At 41.4% G+C, this 27,902-nt stretch overlaps 1 protein-coding gene across 1 annotated transcript in view; it reads right to left on the bottom strand.

Moving 5' to 3' along the window:
- Positions 1-27,025, bottom strand: part of LOC124593732 (lysosomal acid glucosylceramidase-like) — a 172,485-nt gene extending 145,460 nt beyond the window's left edge. The window contains exons 1-2 of the mRNA XM_047132062.1: positions 26,922-27,025; positions 2,926-3,144 (exon numbers count right to left, since the gene is read on the bottom strand). Of these exons, the coding sequence (XP_046988018.1) occupies positions 2,926-3,144; positions 26,922-26,973 (271 nt within the window). The 5' untranslated portion in view covers positions 26,974-27,025. The remainder of the gene's footprint in view (positions 1-2,925; positions 3,145-26,921) is intronic.
- Between the last annotated feature and the right edge of the window lie 877 nt (positions 27,026-27,902).

Genomic DNA, 27,902 nt, shown 5'->3' on the forward strand with positions numbered 1-27,902 from the left:
GATTGACAAAGCTTTACTTTTGAGTGGGCTGATTAGTGAGTACAGACATCTTGACCCTGAGACTATTCTTTCATTTATATCCATTGTTATGATATTTTTACTGTTGAAAGGTGATCCAAGTTATTTAAACTGGAGAACTTTTCTGAATGTAGAATGTTGGTCAATTTCAAGTTAAGGATTTCGGTTTATGACTCGACCTATTTCCATATATTCGGTTTTCTCTTGGTTAATCAAAAGCCCGATTTTGCTGGCACTCTGCCCGAGAGATCTGTACATGTCTTTCAGTTCTTCTACAGTTTCACTCAGCAACACTATATCATCTGCATACGCCAGGAGTTTTACTTCACTGTGTTCGAATTGGAGAGCATTGTATATGTGTAAATTACTCTCCCGAACCACTTTCTCTAATGCAAGGTTGAAGAGGACACATAAAAGAGCGTCTCCCTGTCGTAAGCCTGTTTTAATTGGAAAGGTGGGGGATATGGATCCTCTTAACTTCACTGCTTCCTGGGACCCAACCATGCACAGTATCATCCTAATTATTTTACTGGGTATACTAAATTCTCGTAAGGTGTTGTAGAGGTTACTTTTGTGGATGCTGTCGTAGGCTCGCTGGAAGTCAATGATGAGACAGTGGATGTCTTTGTTAAATTCCTAGTATTTCTCAAAGAGCTGTCGTATAGTAAACAAATTATCAGTTGTGAAGCTGTTTGTTCGAAATCCCGCCTGGTAATCTTGTTTTAGATTTTTCCAGAACGGTCACTGACAGGATTTTGTATGTCATGTTCAGCAAACTGATTCCTCGGTAATTTCCACATTTCATTCTGTTTCCTTTCTTGTGTATGGGACAAATTATTGCAGTTTTCCAATCTTCAGGCAGCGTGTCAGTTTTCCAGATCATTGTGATAAGGTTATAAATTCCTTTACGAAGTTTGCTTCCGCCTTCTTTTAACATCTCTGCTGATATCTGGTCCTCGCCTGCTGCCTGGTTGTTTTTGACCTTTTGGATGGAGTGGATCACTTCCTGTTCTGTAATTCTACATTCGTCATTATTAATGCTGTCACTCTCAGACATTGCGTAATTGAAGGTTATGTGCGGATCAGTGCAATTTAACATTTCTGAGAAATACTCTTTCCATCTTTCTAGGATACCTTCCGGCTGCGTTAGCATATTTTGATTTTTATCATTTATGAATAGGTTTTCACGTTGATAACCTCTTTTACTTTCCTTTGTATACTGAAACAACTTCTTTGAGTTGCCGTTCCTGCTTTCCACTTCTATAGATTCTAGGACTCCAGTTAGATATTTCCTTTTCTCTGTTCGCAGAAGTCTTGCTGTTTCTCTTCTAACCGCATTGAACGTCTCACTCCTGTCCTCACTCTCCTTATTATGCAGCCATAGCATCCTGGCTTCTTTCCTCCTCTCCACTGCTCTCTGACGCTTTTCGTTGAACCATTTTTGTTTCTTCGTTTTCTTTTTCTTGCCGAGTGTTTTTTTCCGCTGCAGCTGTTACTACAATCTTTATTCTTTCCCGAGCCTTCTCGACACTATTTTCCTCCTCAGCTTCTTGCAATGCTGTAAATCGGTTATTTATTTCAATCACATAGGCTTCTGTAACAGTCAGTTCCTTCAGTCGTTCGATGTCTAAATTAGGTTTTGGTGTGGCTTTTGGTTGCCGATTCCAAATCATCTTGATTTTCATCTTTCCTACCACTAGGAAATGATCCGAGCCAATTACAGGAAATGGTAATCCAAAATATTACTCAGCAAGCTTGGAAACTGTTTGGTGGCAGCCCCATCACCAAGCTTAACCTGCGCAGCGCTCGTAACGCGGCCAGGGGATTCTATACCTACTGGATCAAATCAACGATTTGCCTCGGATAATGGATTCAAAGGAAACGGACATAGACTATGGAACAGGAATTAGCGAGATAGAAACAAGAAACAGTGTTTCACATTTGGGACGTGGAACGTTCGTAGACTTAATAAACCAGCTGCAGCAGCGACTTTGATATCTGAACTAAAAACATACAAGATAAACACTGTAGCTCTACAGGAAGTTAGGTGGCTTGGAGAAGGGACACACATGGAGGATAATTGTGTCATTTTTTATGGGGGGGAATGAAAAACATCATGAATGTGGTACTGAATTTGCTGTTAAAAACAGGATTGTTAATTGGGTTAGGGAATTTCATCCCATTAACAAATGAATGTCTTACATAACAATCAACACCAGTGGCACGATACAACACTCATAAATGTCCATGCACCGACTGAAGATTCAACTGAGGATGAGAAAGATGAGTACTATGAAGAATTAGAGAGAGCAGTCGAAAGTATTCCAACAAGAAGTATGAGAATTATCTTAGGGGACTTTAATGGAAATATAGGTAAAGAGGATATGTTCATCCCCACAATAGGAAAACATAGTAAGCACTCGACCACAAACGAAAATGGATTAAAAATGATCAACTTTGCACTGTCAAAGAATATGAGAATTTGCTTGACGATGTTCCCTCACAAAGATATACACAAAGGTACATGGTGCTCTCCACATGGCAAAACAGTAAATCAGATTGACCATGTTATGACAGATCAATGTTTTACTTCATTTATAAGAGATATCAGAACGTATAGAGGAGCTGAAATTGGCTCTGATCATCATACGTATGGATGCACAAAATGGACATTGTTAAATGCGGTCTGTGTACGATACGAAAAGTGTTGCCTCCATCAGTTAGTTCGTGGATCTCGGCGGAAAACCAAATATAATCTTTTTCAAAAACTGCCAAAATTGTTCCACGTTGCCATGTAGTTCGAGTTTCTTGTACAGATTCATTCATTTCGATACTGTCGAGTAACAGTGCCTGATACTTTAAAGTCTGTACATATGACGAACACTCACAAAGCGTCGCAGCACTCACCAGTTGGATCAGTGAAGCTGCGCAAGCGCAGAGCCAGCCGCTGCCCGCAGCGCGAGGAGGTGTAGTGCGCGATTCGACCGGCGGGGAGCGCCGGTCTCGGCGGCGGCGCGTCGCAGTAGGTGGCGTTGCAGACGCACACGAAGCTCGAGTAGTTGTACCAGCGCACTGCGCAGGGCCGACCTCCTTCCAATCTGATGCCGGCACCGGACGCAAACCATACTGCGACATACCACACATACTGGCTGAGATGCCCTCCACAAACAAATTACATTTCAGATTCGTACACTTTTCAGATAAAACTGTATAGAGATCTTTTCACATTTCAAACATCTATGACGTATATATGCAGTCTGAAGCGACAAATGAAAGTTGCTATCTAGGTTGGGACTCGAACCCAGGTCTCCTGCTCACTAGGCAGATATGCTAACCACTACGCCACCTTGACATAGTAGCTTTGCACAGCTGCATGGTCGCCCCAAGCACACCTTCGTTCTACATCCAGACTGCTGTTCACACCTAAGCCCACTTGGTAATCCCCATAAACTCGAAGAGTGTTGCAGAAGCTCTCCAACTGCACTGGAATAGCACCTCAGCATCGAACGAAACAGGAGAACGTGCCTGAAATTCATGCATAGGAACCTTACACATATAAAGCTATATGGTTCTAAAGATCTTCAATAAATAAACATTGTTATGCACCATTCCACAATACAGAAACAATTTAGTTTTAAATATACGTGATAAATAGACATCAGTGATACCAACGACCATATTGATTGCATCAGTGGTCAATGCAGACCACTTGTATCACAAACTGAAATTTATCTCACAAATAGCCGGCCGGAGTGGCCGTGCGGTTCTAGGCACTACAGTCTGGAGCCGCGTGACCGCTACGGTCGCAGGTTCGAATCCTGCCTCGGGCATGGATGTGTGTGATGTCCTTAGGTTAGTTAGGTTTAAGTAGTTCTAAGTTCTAGGGGACTGATGACCTAAGATGTTAAGTCCCATAGTTCTCAGAGCCAAGCCATTATCTCACAAATAAAGGAAAATCCTGCAGGAATCGTAGTTCTAAAGGTTGTCTGTGTCCAAAGGAAGATCAGTGTTCATTATCCTGTCCATGCAAAGTCAGTTAGATACAGTGCACAAATTCGGGGCATGAATTGAGGAGAAAACTGTTTGTGTCCTTTTCCAAGGAACCATCACAGCATTTGCCTTAAACTGTTTGGAGAAATCACAGAAAAACTGAAGCTCGATTACTGCATAGGAATTTACTGTATATCACGTGCACCAAAGTATGAAATCTTGTCACATCTATTTAAACATACTGGAATATCCAGGAGGGATCGAAATGAATACATGCACTCTAATCATATAAATACAGAATGATACTCTCTCAGTGTTATCTACTGTAGAGTCCTTAACTGTAGACTGTGTTTCTGATAGGTCAACTTCACATCACTTGTGGACTTCGAATTGCCAATGTGTTCCAAGGGTCCGTTTCTACACTGCTGGCCTTTTTGCCTGGGCAAGTGAACTAGACTAGATAGCAGCTGGCACCCCTATGACTTGGTTACAGTCATTGTGGATGCAGCTCTGTAGCCACTATGGTTGTAGCTATCTACTTCCAGTTTGAGCCAGCTTTGACCTTGAGTATCAGATTACACTAATAAGCACACCCAGTGTCAGGTTACTCAGTTGGACTCCTTGGGCTCACCCCCTCCCCCCCCCCCCCGCCCCACACACACATACACACACCCTCTCCCCTGGGGAACCACTGTAAATTGACTAAGGTCAACCAGGGGAGTCAATGCCCCTTCTCTCCTCTGCCTCTCCCCCTCCCCACCAGAACAATGAGGATAATCCATCTGCTCCCCACCTTAACTTTTTATAACTGGGACACTTGTGTGGCAGGGGTTCCTCAGGAGCTGGACAGCTTAGGGAGAGGATGTTTCGATTTGTTCATAACAGTATTACATGACACCAGGAAATACTACACGTAGAAAGCTATGAAAGCTCCCTAATTTTTACATATTTTTAGTAGTTCCCTCCATTTTACGTATTTTTCACTCTTTTTATATTATATAACTGAGGTACTCTGGAGCATATGCAGAGGTTGTGTCTGTTTATTTGTAACAAATTACGTCACTCTAGGTCAATTTGTTACTAACAATTTAGTATTATGAGGCACCAACAGACACCTCACCTACGCAGATATGCAAGTACTGTCAGTTTTTTGTATATACCGTAGTTTCTTCAGTTTTACGTATTTCCCACCTTTTCCTATTTTTAAATGGTTTTCCACAATTTTGCGTAATTTGCCCTACTATGCAAGACCGCTCCCGACGTGGCGATGACGTCATGATGCCCTCACACCATCACAGTGCAGAATTAGATATCACTATCTACCCTCCAACATGTGACCACTTTACTGGGGTTCGTCCAGCTAATGGAAGACTGTAACTAGAGGTGTGTTTTGTAGCGATGTGCGACAGATAGCGTCATTAGTTGGAGGTATCAAAGTTTTACTATTGCGTCACATAATCTAGTAATGTAGTGTGCTATTTCTTATACAATATCTTTGGTTAGAAATCGCTCGTGCTTATAGAATTCTATGTGTCGTCACTGTTTCTACCAACGTTTTCGTTTCCACTTTCACGTCACCCATTGGAAATGGAAAGGTGTCTTAACAATGATATGTAAATAGGGATCAAAGCTGCCAACATCATGATATCGACACAATGCTATGCAACGTCGTGAGGCGACGTCGTGACATGACAAGGTGCGACGTTGATACACATAACTCTTGTAATAGGATGGATGCTTTGAATTGCGGAAAATAGAGAAAAAATATATAAAATTGAGAGTAATTATATATCTCTTTGGGTGAGGTTTCTGTTGATGCTTCGAAATATTAAACTGTTACTAACAAATATATCTGAACTGACGTAATTTATTATTAACAAAACAGATGGCATCTGGTCCTACAGTGTTCAGGTCTAGACTGTCCCAGTAAAAAAAAAAAATGACGTCGACGCAGCGTCGGGTGCAGTTTTGCATAATTGGAGAAAATAAGTAAAATTGTGGAAGACCATGTAAAAATACGAAAATGGGGGTATATTGTGCCTAGTCTCTGTTGATGCCATGTAGCACTAAGTTGTTAACAAAGTGACTCAGAGTGACCTAATTTGTTATGAACTAATAGACACAACCCATCCCTATGCTCCAGAGTGTCTCCAGTTAAAAACAGGAAACTGGTGAAAAATACTCCAAATTGAAGAAAATATGGAAAAATACGTAAAAGTGAGAATACTTCCATACCTGTCTGCATGTGGTCTCTGCCGATATTGTTATTAACAAATAAATACATCGTCTCCCTATGCTGTCCAGCTCCTGAGTAACCCCTGCAAGGCAAGTATCCCAGTTGCAAAAAACGAAGGTGATGAGGATTTGGTGAGGGGAGGGAGAGAGGGGGAGAAAGAGGGATGGTAATTCTCCTGGGTGACCTTGATCAGCTCCTGGTGGTTTCCTCGGAGAGGGGGAGTAGGGGCACTAGGGAACCCAGCTGGGTAACCTGACACAAGAAGACCTTATCATTGTAATCTGATATTAAAGGTCAAGGTTGGGTCGCACAAGCAGTAGATAACTTCTTGGGGTCAATGCTGATGGTGGATTTTGCTGCTGTGGGTGCGGTGCATGAATGGAACGTGGCCCAATTATAACGAGTGGTCTACTGCCCAAACATTTAACATGGTTCTTTCTGTATTAAACTTATCTAAAGTTCTCAACCGTGGGGTGACTAGGAAGTGTTGTATTAGTCTCCAGATTTTATTTAAACAAGTATTTGTTGTTGTTATTAATTTTGCGTTATATGATATTGTCTTATAGGTTTGAGAGTGAACTGGAGCTCCACATGGTACCTATTTTATGACCGCGCAGGATTAGCCGAGCGGTCTGAGGCGCTGCAGTCATGGACTGTGCGGCTGATCCTGGAGGAGGTTCGAGTCCTCCCTCAGGCATGGTTCAAATGGTTCAAATGGCTCTGAGCACTATGGGACTTAACATCTGTGGTCATCAGTCCCCTAGAACTTAGAACTACTTAAACCTAACTAACCTAAGGACATCACACACATCCATCCCCGAGGCAGGATTCGAACCTGCGACCGTAGCGGTCACGCGGTTCCAGACTGAAGCGCCTATAACTGCACGGCCACACTGGCCGGCCCTCAGGCATGGGTGTGTGTGTTTGTCCTTAGGATAATTTAAGTTAAGTAGTGTGTAAGCTTAGGGACTGATGACCTTAGCAGTTAAGTCGCATAAGACTTCACACACATTTGAATATTTTTTTAACGTGTTTTATGTAGTGTAATTTTAATTTTTTCCTTCTCTACGCCAGTTAAACATTAAGCTCTGAGCTAGGAGGGTGCTGTTTAGTCATGGTCTCCTGCACATGCTAATCATTTTGTGAAGTATTATCTGACTGTTCACTAGCATGCTGTATTTTCTTACAACTCTGAGCCTGTTGTATGTTATTAAGATATGATCTATTTTAATTATTTGAGTAGAGGTAATTTTATTGTCACACACATGAAGGCTTAGTGCATCTATGGATACAGCTTTTGTCTTGGTCAAACTGTAATGTGATTCATTTTACAAATCGTCAGAGAATCTATTGTTTATAACATTTTGTGAGTGATTATGAACGACTGAATGCATGCAGTAGAGGAGCAATCTTTCTAAAGAGAAACAAGCCAATCACTGGAGATTGTCTAATGTTTAATTGATGTGGGAAACAATTATTTTCATTTCGATGTTTTGTAATTGTAATATTTTTGATTAATAAATCTTAGTCACTCGGTCTACACTTTAGTAATCCAGTTCTTGCTCCCAAAACTGACATTTTACAAACTACCTAGAACCAAATGACCTCCATCTTCAACAAAAACATATGCTTTCACTTCAGCTTGACGGCAGCCTTCACTGACATTTTTATTATAATCATTAACCACAAAATGACCAACCTAATACTCATGTACATTATCAGAAACACCATGTGTATGTGCTTAGATTGGTATATGATTAACATCAACATCACTACCAACTGTAACATCATTACAAACGTCATTGGTAGGCATATACACTCCACTCTGAGTGGCCCAGATAAACAGATATTGTCTGTTTTACTGTAATCCACTCCATCTTTAAGCAATTGTGATTCAACCTTCCAGTAACAATTTTTGTGCTACCATTCATACTTCATGCATCACCTTCATCTTCTCCTAACATCACTGCACTTGACTGATTTCTATTCTGATGGCAGCTACAGTGGTTAGCACTTTCATTTCACTGAAGTAGCCCCATAGTGTTACAATCAAAATATTCACTCCTACGACTGTCTCTCTTGCATCTCCTTATCTATAGCAGCTGTCATAGCTACCACAAACACCCAACATCTTCTCATTTCCCAGAATGGCATTCGTGCAGCACACAGCAATCTTTGTTTTCTACTTCTGATCACTGACACACTATTCAATTTGTACACCTTCTCCAGTTTGTAACATCTACATTGATTGGAAGTAGGTTTATACTATGTAAATGTGTATCTAAAATTATGAAGTGTTTGTTCTTTGTTAGTTAAGGTCATTGATATGTGACAGGAAATTTAAAGTTTTAATGTATGTATGGTAAAAGTTAAATGATGTTCGAAATAATGAAATTTTGTAATATATGTATGTTCATAAAGAAAATTTTGTATATTGGAAGCTGGTACATGCTTAAGGAACTTTTACTGTGAAATATAAAAGCTGTAGGGAAGTCCCTCCGAAACAGAAGTGGCTTGGTGCGAAATGAAAGATGGTTGTGGCGGTTGTACTGGGCGGCTCTTTGGTGGGAATGGTACGCAGTCAGTGGCTAGCCGTTGCACAGTAAACATCGAGGGTGCCAAGGGAGGTATTTGGAAGCCATTTTGCATGCAAATTTGCCTCCGATGTGGATTTGGCTGTTGCATGGTGCTCTTGGCAATAAGGAACGGCTCTAATACGATATAAATCCGTCGCCAAGAAGAAATTATAAAGACCATTCAACATCAAGAGCTGTGAGTACAGTTAGCCGCCATGTCATTTGCCACTGCTATTTCGCCACTGCTCCACCAACTTTGAGTACACAGATATGTACTGTAGCATGGACCACATAATTTTTGTGAATGTTTCCAATAATAATCCAAGTGCTATAAACCTGTGTTTTGAACCCTAACATTATCCCAATCATGAACCGATGCAGGATCCCCTCCCAAGTGTGCAGAAAACCGAGTATTCTGTTTCTAACAAAATAGTGATTTGTTTCTGTGTATTAAATATACAAAAATTCTGTGGCAGAGTGTGTACATTTTACTTTCTAAAATACTTGCTTCACAGGTGATGAAAAGGGCACATAAATTAAAGTTATTTGAAATGTAATTTAGTCTTGACTGCTATTATGAACAATTTTTTGAATTTAATTGAGCTCAGTGTTGAGTAAATTGCTTTAAAGAATGAAAACATAAATTATTCCAAGTGGGGTTAAACATTAATTTTGGTAGGACTGATGTTTCCTTATGAAATAATCACAGAGTTTGACTAATGAGACAGTCTCACTTTACGGCTCCCCACTATATGCTTCTCTTATTAGAAAGGTAAATGGAATATTGTCGGTACTAAGGAAATCTGATGCATTTCCATAAATGAGGATATAAACAGTGTAATTGTAGTATTATTTAATTTTATTTATGGTATTTGTATGTCAATTAAGTCAGAAATCTTTTCATACTCAACTTCAGTTCAGTGTTTCCTGCAGTAACATCTCAGTACTGAATCAAGTGATGATAGTAATTGTAACTGTTTTTGTTATGAGTGGGGTATAATCTTGTTTACTATGATTTCTGATTGGTGCATTAATGGTAACTACTGCCGCCTACAACTTAGATCGCCCTGTATCTGTGTGTATACATTGTGCTATTCAAAGGGAATCTTAAATGAAAGTCACTATGACAACTAATATTCATTTTTTTTAAACATAACATTTCAAATTAACATACCTAATTATGCTGATGACCGTTTATTGTTTCATTTGTATGACATTTTCTACTTTCATTACCCCCCAAAGAAAAGCCTGTTTTCTATTAATTGCATTATCTACAATATTACTGTCTGATACCCTTCATCCATTAGACAAACACGCGGTCAAAACTCAAAATCCTCGTAGAGGGTAACACTAGTTTGTGTTTGTGTTACAATTTCTGTCGCTAAAATAGATCCAGCCTCCTTGCAGCCTGTAAGAGAGACGTTTTTATTTTCGTGACTGCTTGCCCTGAGAATTAGCACCTGCTTCAGGCTTTTATTTTGGCTACTCTCTTGTCTGTCTAAAATTATTTCTTCCCACTCTTTTGCTACTGTGTCTCCTTGCTGTATTATTTCTTCAGTCTGTTTCCAGTCCAGCCTTTCTACATTTCCTCAACTCACTGCCAGGGATGGCATTATTACTAAAACTGTTTTGTTTATTTCCACTACCAATATCCCAGTGAGCTGACCACCTGGGCCTAAATTATAGACTGAAGTCCATTTTGCCCATGAGATTAAGAAATTGTTTCACTGAGTCAATGGGACTGTGGACATGCTCCTACTGTGATAAATCAGGAAGTCATATTTTCAGTGTGGAAATTTCTGTCCACACTCCCACTGGCATGACCAAATTAATTAACGTTTTATTCTCATTCACTCATACTCGCTGTTCCAGGTTTTTAGCTTGGACCATTCAAAATCTCATCATGCAAGCTGATTTGTTTTGGATTCATCAACTTCTACTGGCATAATTCATTATGAAGTAGTTCACAGCTGAATGGCCAGACATCAGTGTCTAATGGACACAAAATTTTTGCAAGCAACCATGCTGCAATCATTAGGTGCACCAACAGTAGTCAGACTAATGTCGGTGCACCTCATGACAGTAATGTGGTTGCTTGCCGAAATGTTGATTTGTTTTGCTTGTCTCTGCTATTTAGACAAGAAGAAGCTATCAAAACAAATAAAATCTTTAAACTATTCCAAATGCTGATTAGCCACCAACTGAGCTCCCCCGTCTGTCTCTTAAAAAATACTTGCTCAGTGTGACTCATTCCAGCAATGAAATTACCTTTCAGTGCTCTCAGAAAGTCTTAATTTCACCACCAAATGATTTTGTGTGTACCACCTCCTTGATGAGGTATCCTGTTAACACATCTGTCTGATGAACAGCAACACAGCTTACAATTTCTCTCAGTTCACACCTCTGTTTGCTTACATTCCCTATTTTCCCTTCTATCTCGAAACATTAACTATAATTCAGATACATTTCTTTACAGTCAGATACACACTGACTTAATAATTTTATTGGCATGTTGGTGATCTTTACATATGTCTGAAACTTCACTTATAGTTTTTCAATTCATTCCCTTGAAAAACTTTCTTTTTTGTTATTGATCACATTCAGTGTCTCCTACTGTACTATTTACACCTTCTGAAACCTTAGTGATATCATCAGTTCCCTTAAATTAGTCGTTTTGGGTCTATGTTTATTGTTACCCATTAAAAACGTTATTTCATTCACCCAGTTTTATTTTTAATGTCTGACTTCATATTTCCAGATTTGTCTGAACTAAAATTAAATTGACTTTAGTACAATAGCCGATATTTAGAATCATAGCCAGATGTCTTAAAATTACTGGATGAGAGCTTACGCTACCAATAAGTGACTAGCAGGTTCGTGTTGCAGACCATTGATTATGGGAAGGCGTTCATAATGATAGAGCTTCCTTTCAAGGCAAATATAAAATTCAGTTGCTGCTTATCTTATTATACAGTGTCTGCCACATGTCACGTCTGCTGCTCATTCTCGTACCAGAAAACCACATTGTTCAGTGGAATACATGATTTCAACCTCTTTCTTCGGTATGCTAACCTGTTTTCACTTTTCAGTGGTGGAATTGATCGCTCTGAGCTTCAGAGTCCTATTTATAAGCACTACCAGAGTTGGAGTTGTACTCTACCTAAACTACAGTTCGGTAGTTATGGTATAGTAGATAAATGACTTGTTAAATGGTAGGCTTACCAGTAATACTGGTAGCATTGGTAGGGAAAAAATACGAATGAATATGTGAGGGAGAAACTGGGAGTGGACGACTTCTCTTTGTTTTTATTTCTTTTGCACATAATTAGAATCACAAGACATTGAGCAGTAGTTCATTGTGTATTTTATATTCTTATAAAATAAATATTGAATTTTGTAAATAATAAGACTAAGTTGAACACATAAATGAATGTAACCAAAGCAATTACTTTTGATGCAAGTGCAGCTTACATGCACGGACAAAAAAAAAGCTACATAATTGTTGTTGCTATTTTGTACTCATAAGAACATTCTTCATCATGATCAAAGACAAGAGTTTCTTGTTATTAGTAATAAGTGTGAAAGTTACTTAATAATAACAGAAACATATTTTATTTAAGCTGAAGCGATGTTTGATTCGTTTTTGTTTCCCTTTTGTTTTTAATGTTATCTGTTTTGAGGAAATAGCGTTTTCTAGAGCTATATGGAAAACTTGTTTATTTTTATTTTTACAACAATAGCCCTCAGTTTCATGTCAAAAATCAACAATTTTCGAAAAAACTTAAATTAAACATTGAAAATTTCTATTTTGCTGTAATTACTGCTTATTTTTAAGTTACTGACTGTAGGATAACTATGTAGAAGCAAAATGTTCCTTAAGTTAAGCGGCCCTTTATATATTCTTACTCAGCTTTAGACAGTTTACTGCTTCCAAGTTTCTATTAGGGAACTCATAGCAACAATAGCAATCGAAATGAGGTAGCTCCTAACAGTTATGAAGCACACCCAATATACATGTAATAAGGTTACGATCTTAACTGACCAAAGCTACCAGGAAAACTAGGGAAGTTTAAACATACTTACAATTGTCTACAGTAGCGTACTGTCGTTTTACAACTTTAGGCACTACTAATTTCGATTGCAGTGCCATCTGTCAGCAGCTTTTCTTCTACTTCAAAACTTCTATATAGATTTTTTACAGTTTTCACAATAATTTTAGACACATTTAATTTTGAAATCAGGGACTCCTTCGCTGGACAGCCTGTACCATGCAATTAGTACTTCACTACAAAAGTACTACACCTAATGACTGAGAAAAACTGTCTAAAAACGAAAAGAGCATGTAGTACTTGATAATGGCTAATGGTACTAGTAAGAAATACACAGCCATTAAACAGTGTTAAAAACGTACAGTTGGATATCTTCAAGCTGTAAGTAAAAGAGCTGGCAAAAGCAAAAAGAAAAGTGTATTAAAACCATACAGTTATCTTCTGATGAGGATTTTCATAACTTTCCCTGAAAGCAAAGAAGACTGTCAACACACCAAGAAGATTTATGTACCTCCAGCATGATGGACAGTACTTTGGCCTCTACATTCTCCCTGATGTAGCGGCTGTTGTTCAGGTTGCCCTCTATACGAGGAGGCGAGATCGCAAGTTGTAGCCAGTGGCCCAAAACCATCACACCTGGCCTTAGTCCGCTATGGATCTCAACAAAGCAGTCTGCCCGATTGTGATCACCAAGTAGGACAAGTTCATGCAGGTCTCTTCCAAAAGCACAACATTTTGCCGAACAGTACACCAGTGATGGCATTCACGTGTCCACTGTAATCTGAGGAATTTGTAGTTTGCGGTTAGTGGGAGCCAACACAGTGGCAATCGTGCCATCAATCCTCAGCAGACGGCGACGAACTGTCAATGCAGACGTGCTCACACCCGTTCCAATGTTGCATTGTCGAGCCAATACTGTGGTTTTAGTTGCTCTGTCGGTTATGGCCATGTGGACAAGATGGCTGTCATCTCACATGGTGGCCACTTGGTGTGGTTCAAGTCTACTTGTGGCTGTGCACGACCCATATCTGTCCACTGATCTCACACATGTGTCACTGTCATAGCAGGATTCCCTGTATGATATGCAGTGTCTGCACACAAACACGTTTCCTTGACAGTAGCAAGTGGGTACTCTAGCTGCATTAAGATGGTTTTTAGTAGTCGATCATTGTGTGAATCAACCACCTTGTGTTCTTTATATGCTAGCTGATTAAACTAATCGAAATAAAAAACTCGTTAATTCAATGCAAAAAGGTTTGAATACTAATAACTGCCTGATTGCACTCAATTTACCTTCTTACTACTTATTACACACTTTATATGGAAATTCTGGATGCACTAGGATTAATTTTAAAAAATAGATGATTTATAATTTTTAGGCTCTGGTTTCAGAGCATCTATAACTCCATAATGAATCCAGTTAATTTAAATCAAATACACAAAATCATGAAATTCATTATGGTTCTTTTTAAGTTTCTTATTTTCTTTACAATTCAGTTTAATATTTCCATCATAAAAACATCAGAAATTTCAGTTAATAACTATTTTCAAATATCTCTTCGGTGAAATAACTTTCAATTCATTATCGAGTTCCAAAATTATTTTACAGCCTCTAATGCTACATAAAAGACTTACTTTACCTCACTAATATTTTTAAACATATTAGTATTCTAACATTGTTGAGCTTGTTTAAAAAATCTTCTATTTATATAGAATATAAATTCGTTAACAATTTTAAAGCCATATGGCATTGCTATAATTTTCAAGAACAAATCTTTTATCATATTGAAATAAGAATTCTTTTTTTAAATTGTTTATTGACTAAATTTTTAGTATTTACAACATTAGTTATTTCGTTGTACTCTAATTGTACTTTATTCTTTACTTCCTCCTCATTTAATCTTATCATAGCATTACCATTAAATTTTTGAAAATTTTTACAGTTTAATGTGAATCCTTTAACCATTTATTGTCTTTTAATTCATATGTCAATTCACCTTAAATATAACCCATTCCCACAGGATTTTCACCATTAACAACATATATATAGTAAACTGTCTGAATCAAAATATACGATTTCTCCTCCCAGTTTATCTAACATATCATATAGTCTAAGCTTGCATTTCATGTAGTGAATGTTGCTTTAAAAATATTTGTAGCTGTGTTATTTTCTACTTAATAATCCTTGAAACTGTATTTCATCTGGGCAATACTGTCATTAAAATAACTTATATCTATATTCTATAAGTGATCATCCTATGATATTTGATAAGATTTTTCTAAAAGTGTGCCATACTATGTTCAGCTCTTATTTTGACATTGTCCAAATTTTTCCACGTGGAATTCTGACATATTTTACCAATGGCGCATTTTACAGCATTTTCTTTTATCTTATGAGTATCTAAGTCAATATCCAATTTTTCTTTGACTTATTTGGCATACATGTCATTATCTTCAGAACTGTGTTTGTGGCTTTCTAGTTTTTTTTCCCTTAAGCTTTTTCACATAATTTTTAAGCAACACACTGCTTTACTTTTATTTCACAGACATCTAAAATTTTATTTCCTTCTACAGCTTTCTTCGTTTCTTCAGTTGTCCAATTTCTAATAAAGTTTCTTTCCTCATCAATGTGATCAAGTTTATTTGTTTTCTCTTCTGCACATTTGACACACAAAGGAAACAACAGTCTTTCATGAAACAGTCTTTCGTGAAACATTCTGGAAACAGTGCTTCATTTTTATTAGTCTTTATTCGTACTGGCAAAACATGATGATACAAACGTCTTGGTGCCAATAGTTTATGTTTTTGTCTTTTGCCCATTTCCCTTCTGCACATTCCTCTTGTGCACATTTCTCTTGTGCACATTTGACTCACAGAAGAACAACAGTCTTTCTTGAAACAGTCTTTCATAAACCGTTCTGGAAACAGTCCTTCATTTTTCTCAATTTTTATTTGTATTGCGAAACATGATTATACAAACATCTAGTTGCCAATAGTTTATATTTTATAAATCTGTACCATTCACTATCATCATATCTTGGTTTATATATTTTATTGTATGTTTTTCAGGATAAAAATCGTAAACTTCTACATTGGGATAAAGACTACAAACGTCGAAATACCTTACTTTTGTGACAACACCATCTTCTCCAGCTCATCATTTTATTGTGTGTTTACAGACACCATAAAAAGCATCTCTGTGATTTAACACTTTCACAGTTTACAGTAATTGACTTTTTTTTTAATTTGTGATACACTGTTGAGCTAATCCAGTTACCTTCCTACATCTCTACTAAATTATATTCAGCGCAACTTTCACAGTATATTTTATTTTTGCAGTTTGCAAAGAGACTAAAAATAGATGAGGATCAAAATCAACAATTACAATAATAGTTAAAATATAATGAGTGACTACAACTAAAATGTATGATATCTGATGTAATATAAATGAAGAAAGAAAAGGTTATATACACTGCCACATCGAAGCAGTATGCCAAGGAACATTATTTTAAAGTTGTTGCTGCATTGTCTGGAAACCATCTTCCAGGAAGGTTTTCTAATTATAATAGTCACTGACCTAATCAAGATAAAATATTGTATGGCAGAAAATACGAATTTATTTAATGAAAATAATATTTAGTTTATTCTAGTAAATGTTTTTTAATTTATTTATAAGTTCCAGAGTGAGGTTTCACCCCTTCTGAATTAACACTATAATGTATAAAGCACAAAATCTTAACTGCATGCATATAGAAATGGTCAATTTTTATTTTCCTAATAAAAAATAGAAATGTATGGAGAGCCTACAAACTCTAAAAGTTAACAAATCAGAAGCTGGAGCAAAGCACCTAGGAATGAAAGAACATTCTAAACTGGACCAACAACAAACTATTAATCACCTCTCTGTGACTAATGCACCTTTGGTGCATGATCTTACTAACAGTAATCATAATGTAACAGACACAATGAGGTGAATGAAGTAAAAGCTAAAACACACCAACTTATTCAGATGATTCATCTTCTGTGTAAAAAATAAGTTTTTGGCAATTACATGAATCGTATTCAATAAATGAAATGTATGGATATTATGCTGATTATATTTAAAAGGGAAATCCATGTGGAGAAGCTGTATGGAAAAATCTAATTCCAGGATATTATAAATTATCTGAAAACTTCATTAGAGAATTTCATGATAAATTAAATTGGGACTATACAGGATGAGTCACTAACAATTGGCACCTAGAATAACTGCGAATGTATGATAGTACCTGAAATGTTTGTGTGACAGAAGTTGCGTAGGGCAAGAGGGGCAATAACATAACGTTGGCTTTTGTTGCTAGGTTCGGTTGCGTCAGAGATATGAAGGTCAACTTTGCTTTTTTAAAATGGGATGCTATAGTGTGGTACTTATTTTCTGATAGCGGCTATTGAGACGAATCCAATGATGTGTAACAGTAAGGCCTTTGAAGGTCAATGAAGGTCAAAATGGTGACATGAACGTCCATTTACAAAAGGTGTTCGAAATTATGACCATTGGTATCTGTACAATGCTGGAATCTTCTTATTGTCGGGTTCAGCTAAACTGGTGGCTGTCCGACCTTTGCTTAACATGATTCAGAAGAATAAAGACCTTCAGTTCAGCAACAATAACTTTATTGCGAGCGCGTATCTGACGACGCCCGGCATGCATGGACTGATCGGAGTTACAAAATTTGCTTCCGGCCTCTACAGAAGGATCCTTAATCCTGGAAAAACTTCCGTAGTTATTGGAGAGAAAACAGTACTCGTCCACACAAGCCAGGAGGCACGGATCTACTCAGACGTCGTGTACAGTAATTACGACCGCACAGCACTGCACTGACACACGTGCGCACACCGCACACACACACACACACACACACACACACACTCACACACACACACACACACACCGGCGAGCTTGAATTAGCGCGCGGCAGCGTCGCTACATCAGCCTCCCGGGCGGAAGCGGAGCGTCGGCGTCGAGATACCGCGTGAGAAAGTGCACCCGACGTCCAGAACGGGTCGTCCGCGTCGGAGGAGGAGGAACAGCGTCAGGAGGCGGATGTTGTGCTGCGTTGGGCGGCGGATGTTGAAGAGCCGGCGCCGGAGATGTGGCGTCAGTGTCTGGAACAGCGGTAGTTGGCTGCCTACGACGAGGTGCCGCTAGTCGGGTGTAAGGAAAAACATACGCAGGTTTAACCCGATTCAACGCAACAGTTGTGGTTTTGCCGTTCACTGGGATATCCATCGTGTGGGCACTGCGCCGTAGCACTTCATATGGACCAGAATAAGGAGCTTGTAGAGGCGGTGTAACGCCCTCGGTGCGGAGCATGACGTGACGACATTGTTCCAGGTTCTGGTGCCAAAAAGTTGGCGGCTTGCCATGACGTGTGGCTTTCGGAAGGCGAAGTTTTGATACGTGGTCCCTCAAGAAATCCGGCTGGCCAGTAGCAACTGTCTCTGTGGCATCAGCGTCTACAAAGTCACCAGGAATGCGCAGTGTTTCTACATAAACCAGTTCTGCCGCTGACGACCCCAGGTCTAGTTTGAAAGTCGCCCGTAAGCCTAATAAGACCACTGGTAGTGCGGTTGTCCAGGTTTCTCCGTGGCACATCAGCGCGGCCTTCAAACAACGATGCCAGCGTTCGATCATTCCGTTGCTTGCTGGGTGATAACTAGTGGTCTTATGGTGGGTGTAACCACAGAACTTGGCCAGCTGTGAGATTCAAATTGCCGTCCGCGGTCAGTGGTAATATTTAGCGGGCACCCAAATCTTGCCAACCAAGTCATTGCAAAAGCGGAAGCTAATGTGTCTGCTGCTATATTATCCACCGGCACTGCCTCCGGCCAACGTGTAAAACGGTCGATCATTGTAAACAGATATCTTTGTCCGTTCGAAGGTGGAAGTGGTCCGACTACATCCAAATGAACGTGGGCAAAGCGGGCGGTGGTATCAGGAAAATCGCCGATCGGTGGGTGTACATGGCGGTTAATCTTGCAGCGGTGGCACTGAAGGCATGATCTGACCCACTCGCGGCAGTCTTTTTGCATGCCCGGCCACACGAAACGTTGCGATACTAGACGGAATGTCGGGCGTACCCCTGGATGGCACAATCCATGTACTGTATCAAAGGCTTGTCTTCCAAAAGCCGGCGTCAGAAAGGGACGAGGTCGGCCAAGAGAAACGTCGCAGCATAGCTGTATCTTCCACTGGAACATCAACGAGTTTCAGTTGCAATGCGGAAGCCGTATCTTTTACATAGGCAAGGAGTTCTTCGTCGTCTCTCTGTGCCTCTGCCAGTGCAGAAAAGTCTATGATACTGGAAACACTGCTGATCCGTGATAGGCAATCCGCAACAATGTTGTCGATCCCAGAAATATGTCTAATGTCGTTAGTAAACTGGGCCACGAACTCAAGGTGATGAAATTGACGGGGGGAGCAGTTGACACTATTCCGACGGAAGGCGAACGTGAGTGGCTTGTTGTCTGTATATATCGTGAAAGTTCGCGCTTCCACTTGGGGGCGGAAATAGTTCACTGCTTGGTATACCGCCAGGAGCTCACGGTCGTATGTGCTCCATTTTCTCTGTGCAGGCGAAAGCTTGTGGGAATAATACACCAGTGGCTGCCATGCGTTGTCCGACCATTGTTGTAACGCGGCTCCGATCGCCGTCTGGTTCGCGTCTACGACAATTGCTAATGGCGCGTCGAGCCGTGGGTGTGCGAGAAGCGCCGCGTCGGCCATGCTCCTCTTTGTTGCCTCGAACGCAGAACACATGTCCTCTGCCCACTGTATCAGAGACTTGCTATTTACTTTAGGGCCTGATAATGCCGCCGTCAAAGGTTCCTGCAGCTCCGCAGCGTGGGGAAGGTGTCGTCGATAAAAATTGAGCATCCCCTAAAAACGACGTAATTCTTTGATCGTAGTTGGTCGGGGTAGCTGCAAGATAGCGTCCACCTTCTCGGACAGAGGAAGAGAGCCTTCAGCAGAAATCTTATGGCCGAGAAACGTCACCTCTGACTGCCCAAAAACACACTTGTCCACGTTCAAGAAGACACTGTAAAGCTCCAATCGCTCGAAAATCTCTCGCAGATGCTGTCGGTGTTGTTCACGGCCAGCAGAGAAAACTAACACATCGTCCAGGTAGGCGAAACAAAACGGCAACCCCTGGAGAACCGAGTCTATAAACCTTTGCCAGGTCTGAGCGGCATTGCGTAAACCGAAAGTCATAAATTTGCTTTCAGATAAACCGAAAGGCGCTATTATTGCAGTCTTTAGAATGTCGTCATCGGCCACCGGAATCTGTGTATACGCTTTAGCGCAGTCCAGAACTGTGAACACCGTGGCACCATGTAAAGCGTGATTATAATCCCTCAGTAACGGAACGGGATATCTGTCCGGCACTGTTCGCGCGTTAAGCGCACGGTAGTCACCGCATGGGCGCCAAGCTCCACCCTTCTTCGGAACAAGATGTAATTCGGAGGACCACGGGCTCTTAGATGGCCGCATTATGCCCTCGCGAATCATGGCGTCAAATTCTGCCTTCGCTATCTTCAGTCGGTCCGGAGCGAGACGCCTAGTTCACCACGCTGCTGGCGGACCATCAGTCGTTTGAATGTGATGCACCGTGTCATGTGGTATGAACCTGGGAGCTCCTGGCGGCCTGGTCAAGTTCGGATAGTTAAGCAGTAATTCAGTGTACCCACCCTCCGTAGCACGGACCAACTTGGCACTGTGCGTTGCGGTGTTGCGACGGAAACCCGTGACTGTTAAGCCAGTGACGCTGTCTACCAAGCGTGCGTTCGCGACGTCCGGCAGCAGGTGGCGGTGCGCCAGGAGGTCAGCCCCGACGACCGCCTCCGTGACGTCAGCCACTGTAAAATTCCACTCGTACGGGCGACGTAGGCCGAGATTAAGCTCCATCCTCTGTGTGCCATATGTTGTGATGGAAGAATTGTTGGCAGCCGTCAGACGGAAGGCAGTTGGCGGCCGGCAACGATGTATGGCTGTTCGTGGTACGATACTCAGGTCCGATCCAGTGTCAATTAAAAACTTAACGCCGGAACTCCTATCGGTAACAAACAGGCGTTTGGAGGATAACTGGCAGTCGGTTGCGCCTATTGTCGACCGCCGGTGGTGTTTGGGTGCGAGCATGGCGATGTGCACTTCCTTGCCTGATCACCGAATCGTCGGTGGTACCAGCACAACGGTACCTCGCCTTGCGGAGTGGTAGTACCGCCGGAAGATCTGCTTCTCGAACGCCGCCGTCTGTATCGGCTTCTTCTATTGTTGTCGTCGTCGTCACGTGCCAGCAGCGCACTGACCTGGGCGCACAGAAGCTCAACCTTGGCCGCGAGTGAATCATGGTGGGCCCGTGCTACAGACGCGGTACTGCTTGTGCTGTTGTCCAACGCCGCGACTGTGCTGACCTGAGCCGGTGTTATTGCGTCCTGAATCCGGTCTGCTAGCTGCGCCACGTCATCCAGCGGCACGTCCGTTTGTGAGGCGATTATGGCTTTTATTTGCGGCGGCAACCTACTGCTCCACAGCGTTCTGAGCAGACTGTCTGGCACAGTAACTATGTCAACTTTGCTGCGTAGATGTCTCAGGTATTGAGAAGGCTTCCTGTCGCCAATTTCTTCCTGTGTCAGAACCTGAAGTATCCGGTCCTCTTGTGACGCGGCCACCCGTCGAATCAACTCTGATTTTAGCCTGCCATAAGCTCCAGTCTCGGGCGGTGCTGTGATTATGTCCTGCACCTCGGCTGCGTAACGTTGGTCAAGCTGGCTCACAATCACCGCAAATTTAGTTGCTTCGACCGTTATTCCAACGCAGCCAAAACTTGCCTCTGCCTGTGCGAACCAGAGTACCGGGTTGTCGGGCCAGAACGGCGGCAAACGGACTGCAATCCTGGAGACGGCCTGCTGTTCGGTCATTATGTCCTCGTTACTTACGTAGCTCACGCCTGCTTCATCACGTCAGTTTCTGCTTCGATCACGTCGGGGTCACCACTTCTCGGGTTCAGCTAAACTGGTGGCTGTCCGACCTTTGCTTAACGTGATTCAGAAGAATAAAGACCTTCAGTTCAGCAACAATAACTTTATTGCGAGCGCGTATCTGGCGACGCCCGGCATGCATGGACTGATCGGAGTTACAAAATTTGCTTCCGGCCTCTACAGAAGGATCCTTAATCCTGGAAAAACTTTCGTAGTTATTGGAGAGAAAACAGTACTCGTCCACACAAGCCAGGAGGCACGGAACTACTCAGACGTCGTGTACAGTAATTACGACCGCACAGCACTGCACTGACACACGCGCACACACCACACACACACACACACACACACACACACCGGCGAGCTTGAATTAGCGCGCGGCAGCGTCGCTACATTATCATGGATTGAGTGGTATTCCTTACCATTCCAGCACTTATCGAAGCACATGCTCTGACAATTCTCTCTCGTTTAGCGTGCAAATAGTAAATATTCGCCGAGTAGGGCGTATCCATCTAACGTGCCATTGACATGTCAACGCCATTCGACGGTTTCACAATACAACACTAACAGGAATGGTCAGACTAGTATCGTCGAATCAAGCTAATTTGAATGATGTATTCCTTCGAAGAATAAGTCATAATGCTTCTCATTTATGGAGAAAGCCAACCAATATTCAGTGAGAGCTAGAGACTTACACACTGAAAGACATCCTCAACGTACTCACCCAACATGTCATACATTTAAATATGTGTGTGAGAAATTGAGAAGAAGTGGACCTTTAACACATCGGAAACATATCCAGTAAAAGAAAGTTAATAAACAGGAAACGGAAAATGGTACTCTTGCTACTGTGGTTCGAGATCCTTCTCTTAGTTCACGTCAACTTGCAAGGGAATCTGACATGAGCCAGAGTATTGTTGTCCATTTTCTGCATCTTCATAAATATCATCCTTCCCATATCAGTCCCAACCAAGAATTAACTGGTACAGATCGCATGCATCACGTTGAATTCTACCGAAGGGCGCAACTTCAGATTCAGAGGGATGACATATAGATTAGTTTGATTTTATTTACTGATGAGGCTACACTCACGAACCATGGAAATGTTAATTTGCATATTGCATTATTGGGCATCTGAAAACCATGCAGCAAGTTGCACACTAAAAACTGTGGTCGGTAAACGTATGGTGTGGGATTCTGGAGGACAGAATTATAGGCCCCTATTTCATCGAAGGAGATCTTAATTGTAGGAAGTACACCACATTCCTGGAAGAAACATTCTATATCTATATCTACGTGATTACTCTGGTATTCACAATAAAGTGCCTGTCAGAGGGTTCAATGAACCGCCTTCAAGCTGTCTCTCTACCGTTCCACTCTCGAACGGCACGCGGGAAAAACGAGAACTTAATTTTTTCTGTGCGAGCCCTGATTTCTCTTATTTTATCATTATGATCATTTCCCCCTATGTAGGTAGGTGCCAACAGAACGTTGTCGCAAACTGAGGAGAAAACTGGTGATTGAAATTTCATGAGAAGATCCCGTCGCAACGAAAAACGCCTTTGTTTTAATGATTGCCACTCCAATTCACGTATCATGTTTGTGACACTATCTTCCCTATTTCGCGATAATACAAAACGAGCTGCCCTTCTTTGCAGTTTTTCGATGTCATCTGTCAGTCCCACCTGATTCGGATCCCACACCGCACAGCAATACTCCAGAATAGGGCGGACAAGCGTGGTGTAAGCAGTCTCTTTAGTAGACCAGTTGCACCTTCTAAGTGTTCTGCCAATGAATCGCAGCCTTTGGTTTGCTCTACCCACAATATTATCTATGAGATCGTTCCAATTTACGTTATTTGTAATTGTAACCCCTAAGTATTTATTTGAATTTACAGCCTTCAGATTTGTGTGACTTATCGCGTAATCGAAATTTAGCTGATTTCTTTTAGCATTCATGTGAATAACTTCACAATTTTCCTTATTCAGGATCAATTGCCAGTGTTCGCACCATACACATTTCTTATCTCAATCACTTTCAAGTCGTTCTGATCATCTGATGACTTTACAAGACGGTAAATGACATCATCATCTGCTAACAATCTAAGACGGCTACTCGCATTGTCTCCTATATGGATTAGGAACAACAAAGGGCCTGTAGCACTTCCTTGGGGAACGCCGGATATTACTTCTGTTTTACTCGATGACTTTCTGTCTATTACTACGAACTGTGACCTGTCTGCCAGGAAATCACGAATCCAGTCGCACAACTGAGGCGATACTCCATAGGCAAGCAGTTTGTTTAGACGCTTGTGAGGAACGGTATCGAAAGCCTTCTGAAAATCTAAAAATATGGAATCAATTTGACATCCTCTGTCGATAGCACTTATTACTTCATGAGTATAAAGAGCTAGTTGTGTTTCACAAGAACGATATTTTCTGAAACCGTGTTGACTATGTGTCAATAAATCGTTTTCTTTGAGGTACTTCGTAATGTTCGAATACAGTATATACTCCAAAACCCTACTGCAAATCGACGTTAGTGATATAGGCCTGTAATTCAGCGGATTACTCCTACTTCCCTTTTTGGGTAATGGTGTGATGTGAGCAATTTTCCGGTTTTTAGGTACGGATCTTTCTGTGAGCGAGTGGTTGTATACAATTGCTAAATATGGAGCTATTTTATCAGCATACACTGAGAGGAACCTGACTGGTATACAATCTGAACCGGAGGCCTTGCCATTCTTAAATGATTTAAGCTGCTTCATTACACCGAGGATATCTACTTCTGTGTTTCTCATCTTAGCAGTTGTTCTTGATTGGAATTCAGGAATATTTACTTCGTCTTCTTTGGTGAAGGTGTTTCGGAAAACCGTGTTTAATAACTCTGCTTTAGTGGCACTGTCATCATTGACTTCACCGTTGTTATCGCGCAGTGAAGGTATTGATTGCGTCTTGCCACTGGTGCGCTTTATGTATGACCAGAATCTCTTTTTGGTTTTCTGCCAGATTTCGAGACAGAATTTCGTTGTGGAAATTATTAAAAGCATCTCGCATTGAAGTACGCGCCATATTTCGAACTTCTGTAAAACTTTGCCAGTCTTGGGGATTTTGCGTTCTTTTAAATTTGACATTCTTTTTTCGTTGCTTCTGCAACAACGATCTGACCCGTTTTGTGGAGCATGGGGAATCAGTACCATCGCTTATTAATTGATGTGGTATGTATCTCTCAATTGCTGTCGATACTATCTCTTTGAAAACATTCCACAACTTTTCTTCACTTACATGATCAGATCGGAAGGAGTGAAGACCGTCTCTCATAAAGGCGTTAAGAGCATTTTTATCAGCTTTTGTGAATAGATATACCTTGTGTTTCTTTTTTATGGTTGTAGGTGTTACGGTATTCAGCCTAGCAGCAACTGCCTTGTGGTCGCAAATCCCTGTATTCGTCACAATACTCACTATTTGGCCAGGATTATTTATTGCTAAAAGGTCAAGTACGCTTCGCAACCATTTATGCTTCGAGTGGGCTCATGAACTAATTGTTCAAAATAATTTTCTGAAAAAGCATTCATTACTATTTCGGATGACGTTTAATGCCTGTCGCCGGCTTTAAACGTATAATATTTCCATCTTATCGAGGGTAGATGGAAGTCACGACCTCTGACAGCAATAAATACTCCACCACCAACTGTATTTAATCTATCCGTTCTGAACACTGTTAGATCGCTTGAAAAAATTTCGGTTGAACCTATTTCCGGCTTAAGCCCGCTCTGTACCTACAACTATTTGAGCTTCAGTGCTTTCTCTTAGGGCTTGGAGCTCTGGTTGTTCCCCAACACAGCTATGACAATTTACAACTACAATACCAATCGTTTCTACAACTACGTTACTGTTTTTTAAAGTCATATGGCATTGTACTATAATTTTCCAGAACAAATCTTTTATCATATTGAAATAAGAATTCTTTTTTTAAAATTGTTTCTCGACTAAACACTGCCCACTTTTAGACGGACGTCCCTTCTGTGGTTCCCTGAGACCCCCTAACCTAAAAAACCGCCCATTCCTTTCCACACAGCCCGCCCTACCCGTGTAGCCGCCTCTTGTGTGTAGTGGACTCCTGATCTATTAAGCGGAACCCGGAAACCCACCACCCGTTGGCTCAAGACAAGGAATCTGCAGCCCACACGGTCCCAGAACCACCTGAGCCTCTGATTCAGACCCTCCACTCAGCTCTGCACCAAATGACCACAGTCGGTTCTATTGATGATGCTTCAGATGGTGAGCTCCACCTTAGGTCTGTCATTGGAAGAAATACTTTTAGGACCAAGGAACAGAATGTGGTATCAACATGATGGTTGCCCAGCACATTTTTCGCTGACAGCTAGAAATGAGTTGCAGAGATAATTCCCAAATCGTTGGATTGGATGCAGAGGAGACGTGTCTTGGCCAGCTCGTTCACCTGATTTGACGCCTCTGGGTATTTTCTTTTGGGGATTTGTAAAAGCCATTGTTTATAAAGATGTTCCAACTGTGGCACTTACTGGACTCGCATTCGGGAGGACGACGGCTCAATCCCGCGTCTGGCCATCCTGATTTAGGTTTTCCGTGATTTCCCTAAATCGCTCCAGGCAAATGCTGGGATGGTTCCTTTGAAAGGGCACGGCCGACTTCCTTCCCTAATCCGATGAGACCGATGACCTCGCTGTCTGGTCTCCTTCCCCAAAACAACTCCCCCCCCCCCCCCCTCAAAGATAACTAGAAAACGTGAGATCAAACTTGCCAGCTAATTGTCTAATTGAATTACGTAATACGAAAAGAGGAACTCGTGGAGTCGTTGCTCCGCAGGAAGTTTTAAGTTAGTGATGCAAAGAGAAAATATTTATTATACACTTTTTGGACGGACAAAGATACCTACAGAGGTACAAATATTGACCTGGGGGTCGTATGATAACAACCGTTATACGATGCTTGGGGTCGCTATCGAACACGTAGCTGTGACCCCCGAGACGGTGTGCGCGGCAGCCTGACTTACCGACGTTCAGAGCTGCCAGTAAAGCTGCGGCTGTAGGCGGAGCGGCCTGCATTGCGTCGCGTTGTCGCGGTCCCTGAGTCGCGCGCTGCACTCGCTGGTCGGCGACGCACTGCGAGACGTGGCGTCACACGCGATTACGAGCACCTAAAAATACACCTGGCAATTAAGCACTAAGTACGAAATGAGATAACTGTTACCACATATATTTGAAGGGTATTCCCAGCTGTTACGTTTGCTTTACGTGAAATTTTCCGCCTTTTAAGCGCCTTCTGGCCACGGTGGACAAATAATTGTACTAGAATGAAATTTTCACTCTACAGCGGAATGTGCGCTGATACGAAACTTCCTGGCAGATAAAAACTGTGTGCCGGACCGAGACTCGAACTCGGGACCTTTGCCTTTCGCGGGCAAGTGCTCTACCGACTGAGCTACCCAAGGAAGGTCCCAAGTTCGAGTCTCGGTCCGACACACAGTTTTAATCTGCCAGGAAGTATCAAATAATTGTAATTTTCTACTTGCCGTCACATGATGCGACTCAGTATTTGCCGATACACAAATACGAAGAGACGGAGTACTGTTGTGGATTTTCTTAGTCGATCAGCTCTACAGAAGAGAAAGAGCCTACAAATAAACATTTAGAAATTTTATAAGAACGATGTCTGGGTGTTCCGTTATATGTGCGTCAGATGTGCGTCATGATCCTTGGCGTATATTTGACACATGACACTTCTGAATTGAGCCGTTTAACCACAAAATGAAACAATAGTATGAGAAGATGACAAGAAAAAGTGGAAACGTTTTTAAAAATATACACAGCATCAACACAAAACACTTACCGGTTTTTGCAACATTCTTGCGCATTTTTGTCAACATTTCACGGTGTAGATTACATTTCTTAATTGCAGTTACCGGTCCCAGCCGATTAGTGGCATCTTACGATTCAAAACACAGAATTACGGTTGCTACGACAAACGTCAGTCT

Source organism: Schistocerca americana, chromosome 2 (assembly GCF_021461395.2).
Source record: "Schistocerca americana isolate TAMUIC-IGC-003095 chromosome 2, iqSchAmer2.1, whole genome shotgun sequence".
NCBI classification, from domain to species: Eukaryota; Metazoa; Arthropoda; class Insecta; order Orthoptera; family Acrididae; genus Schistocerca; species Schistocerca americana.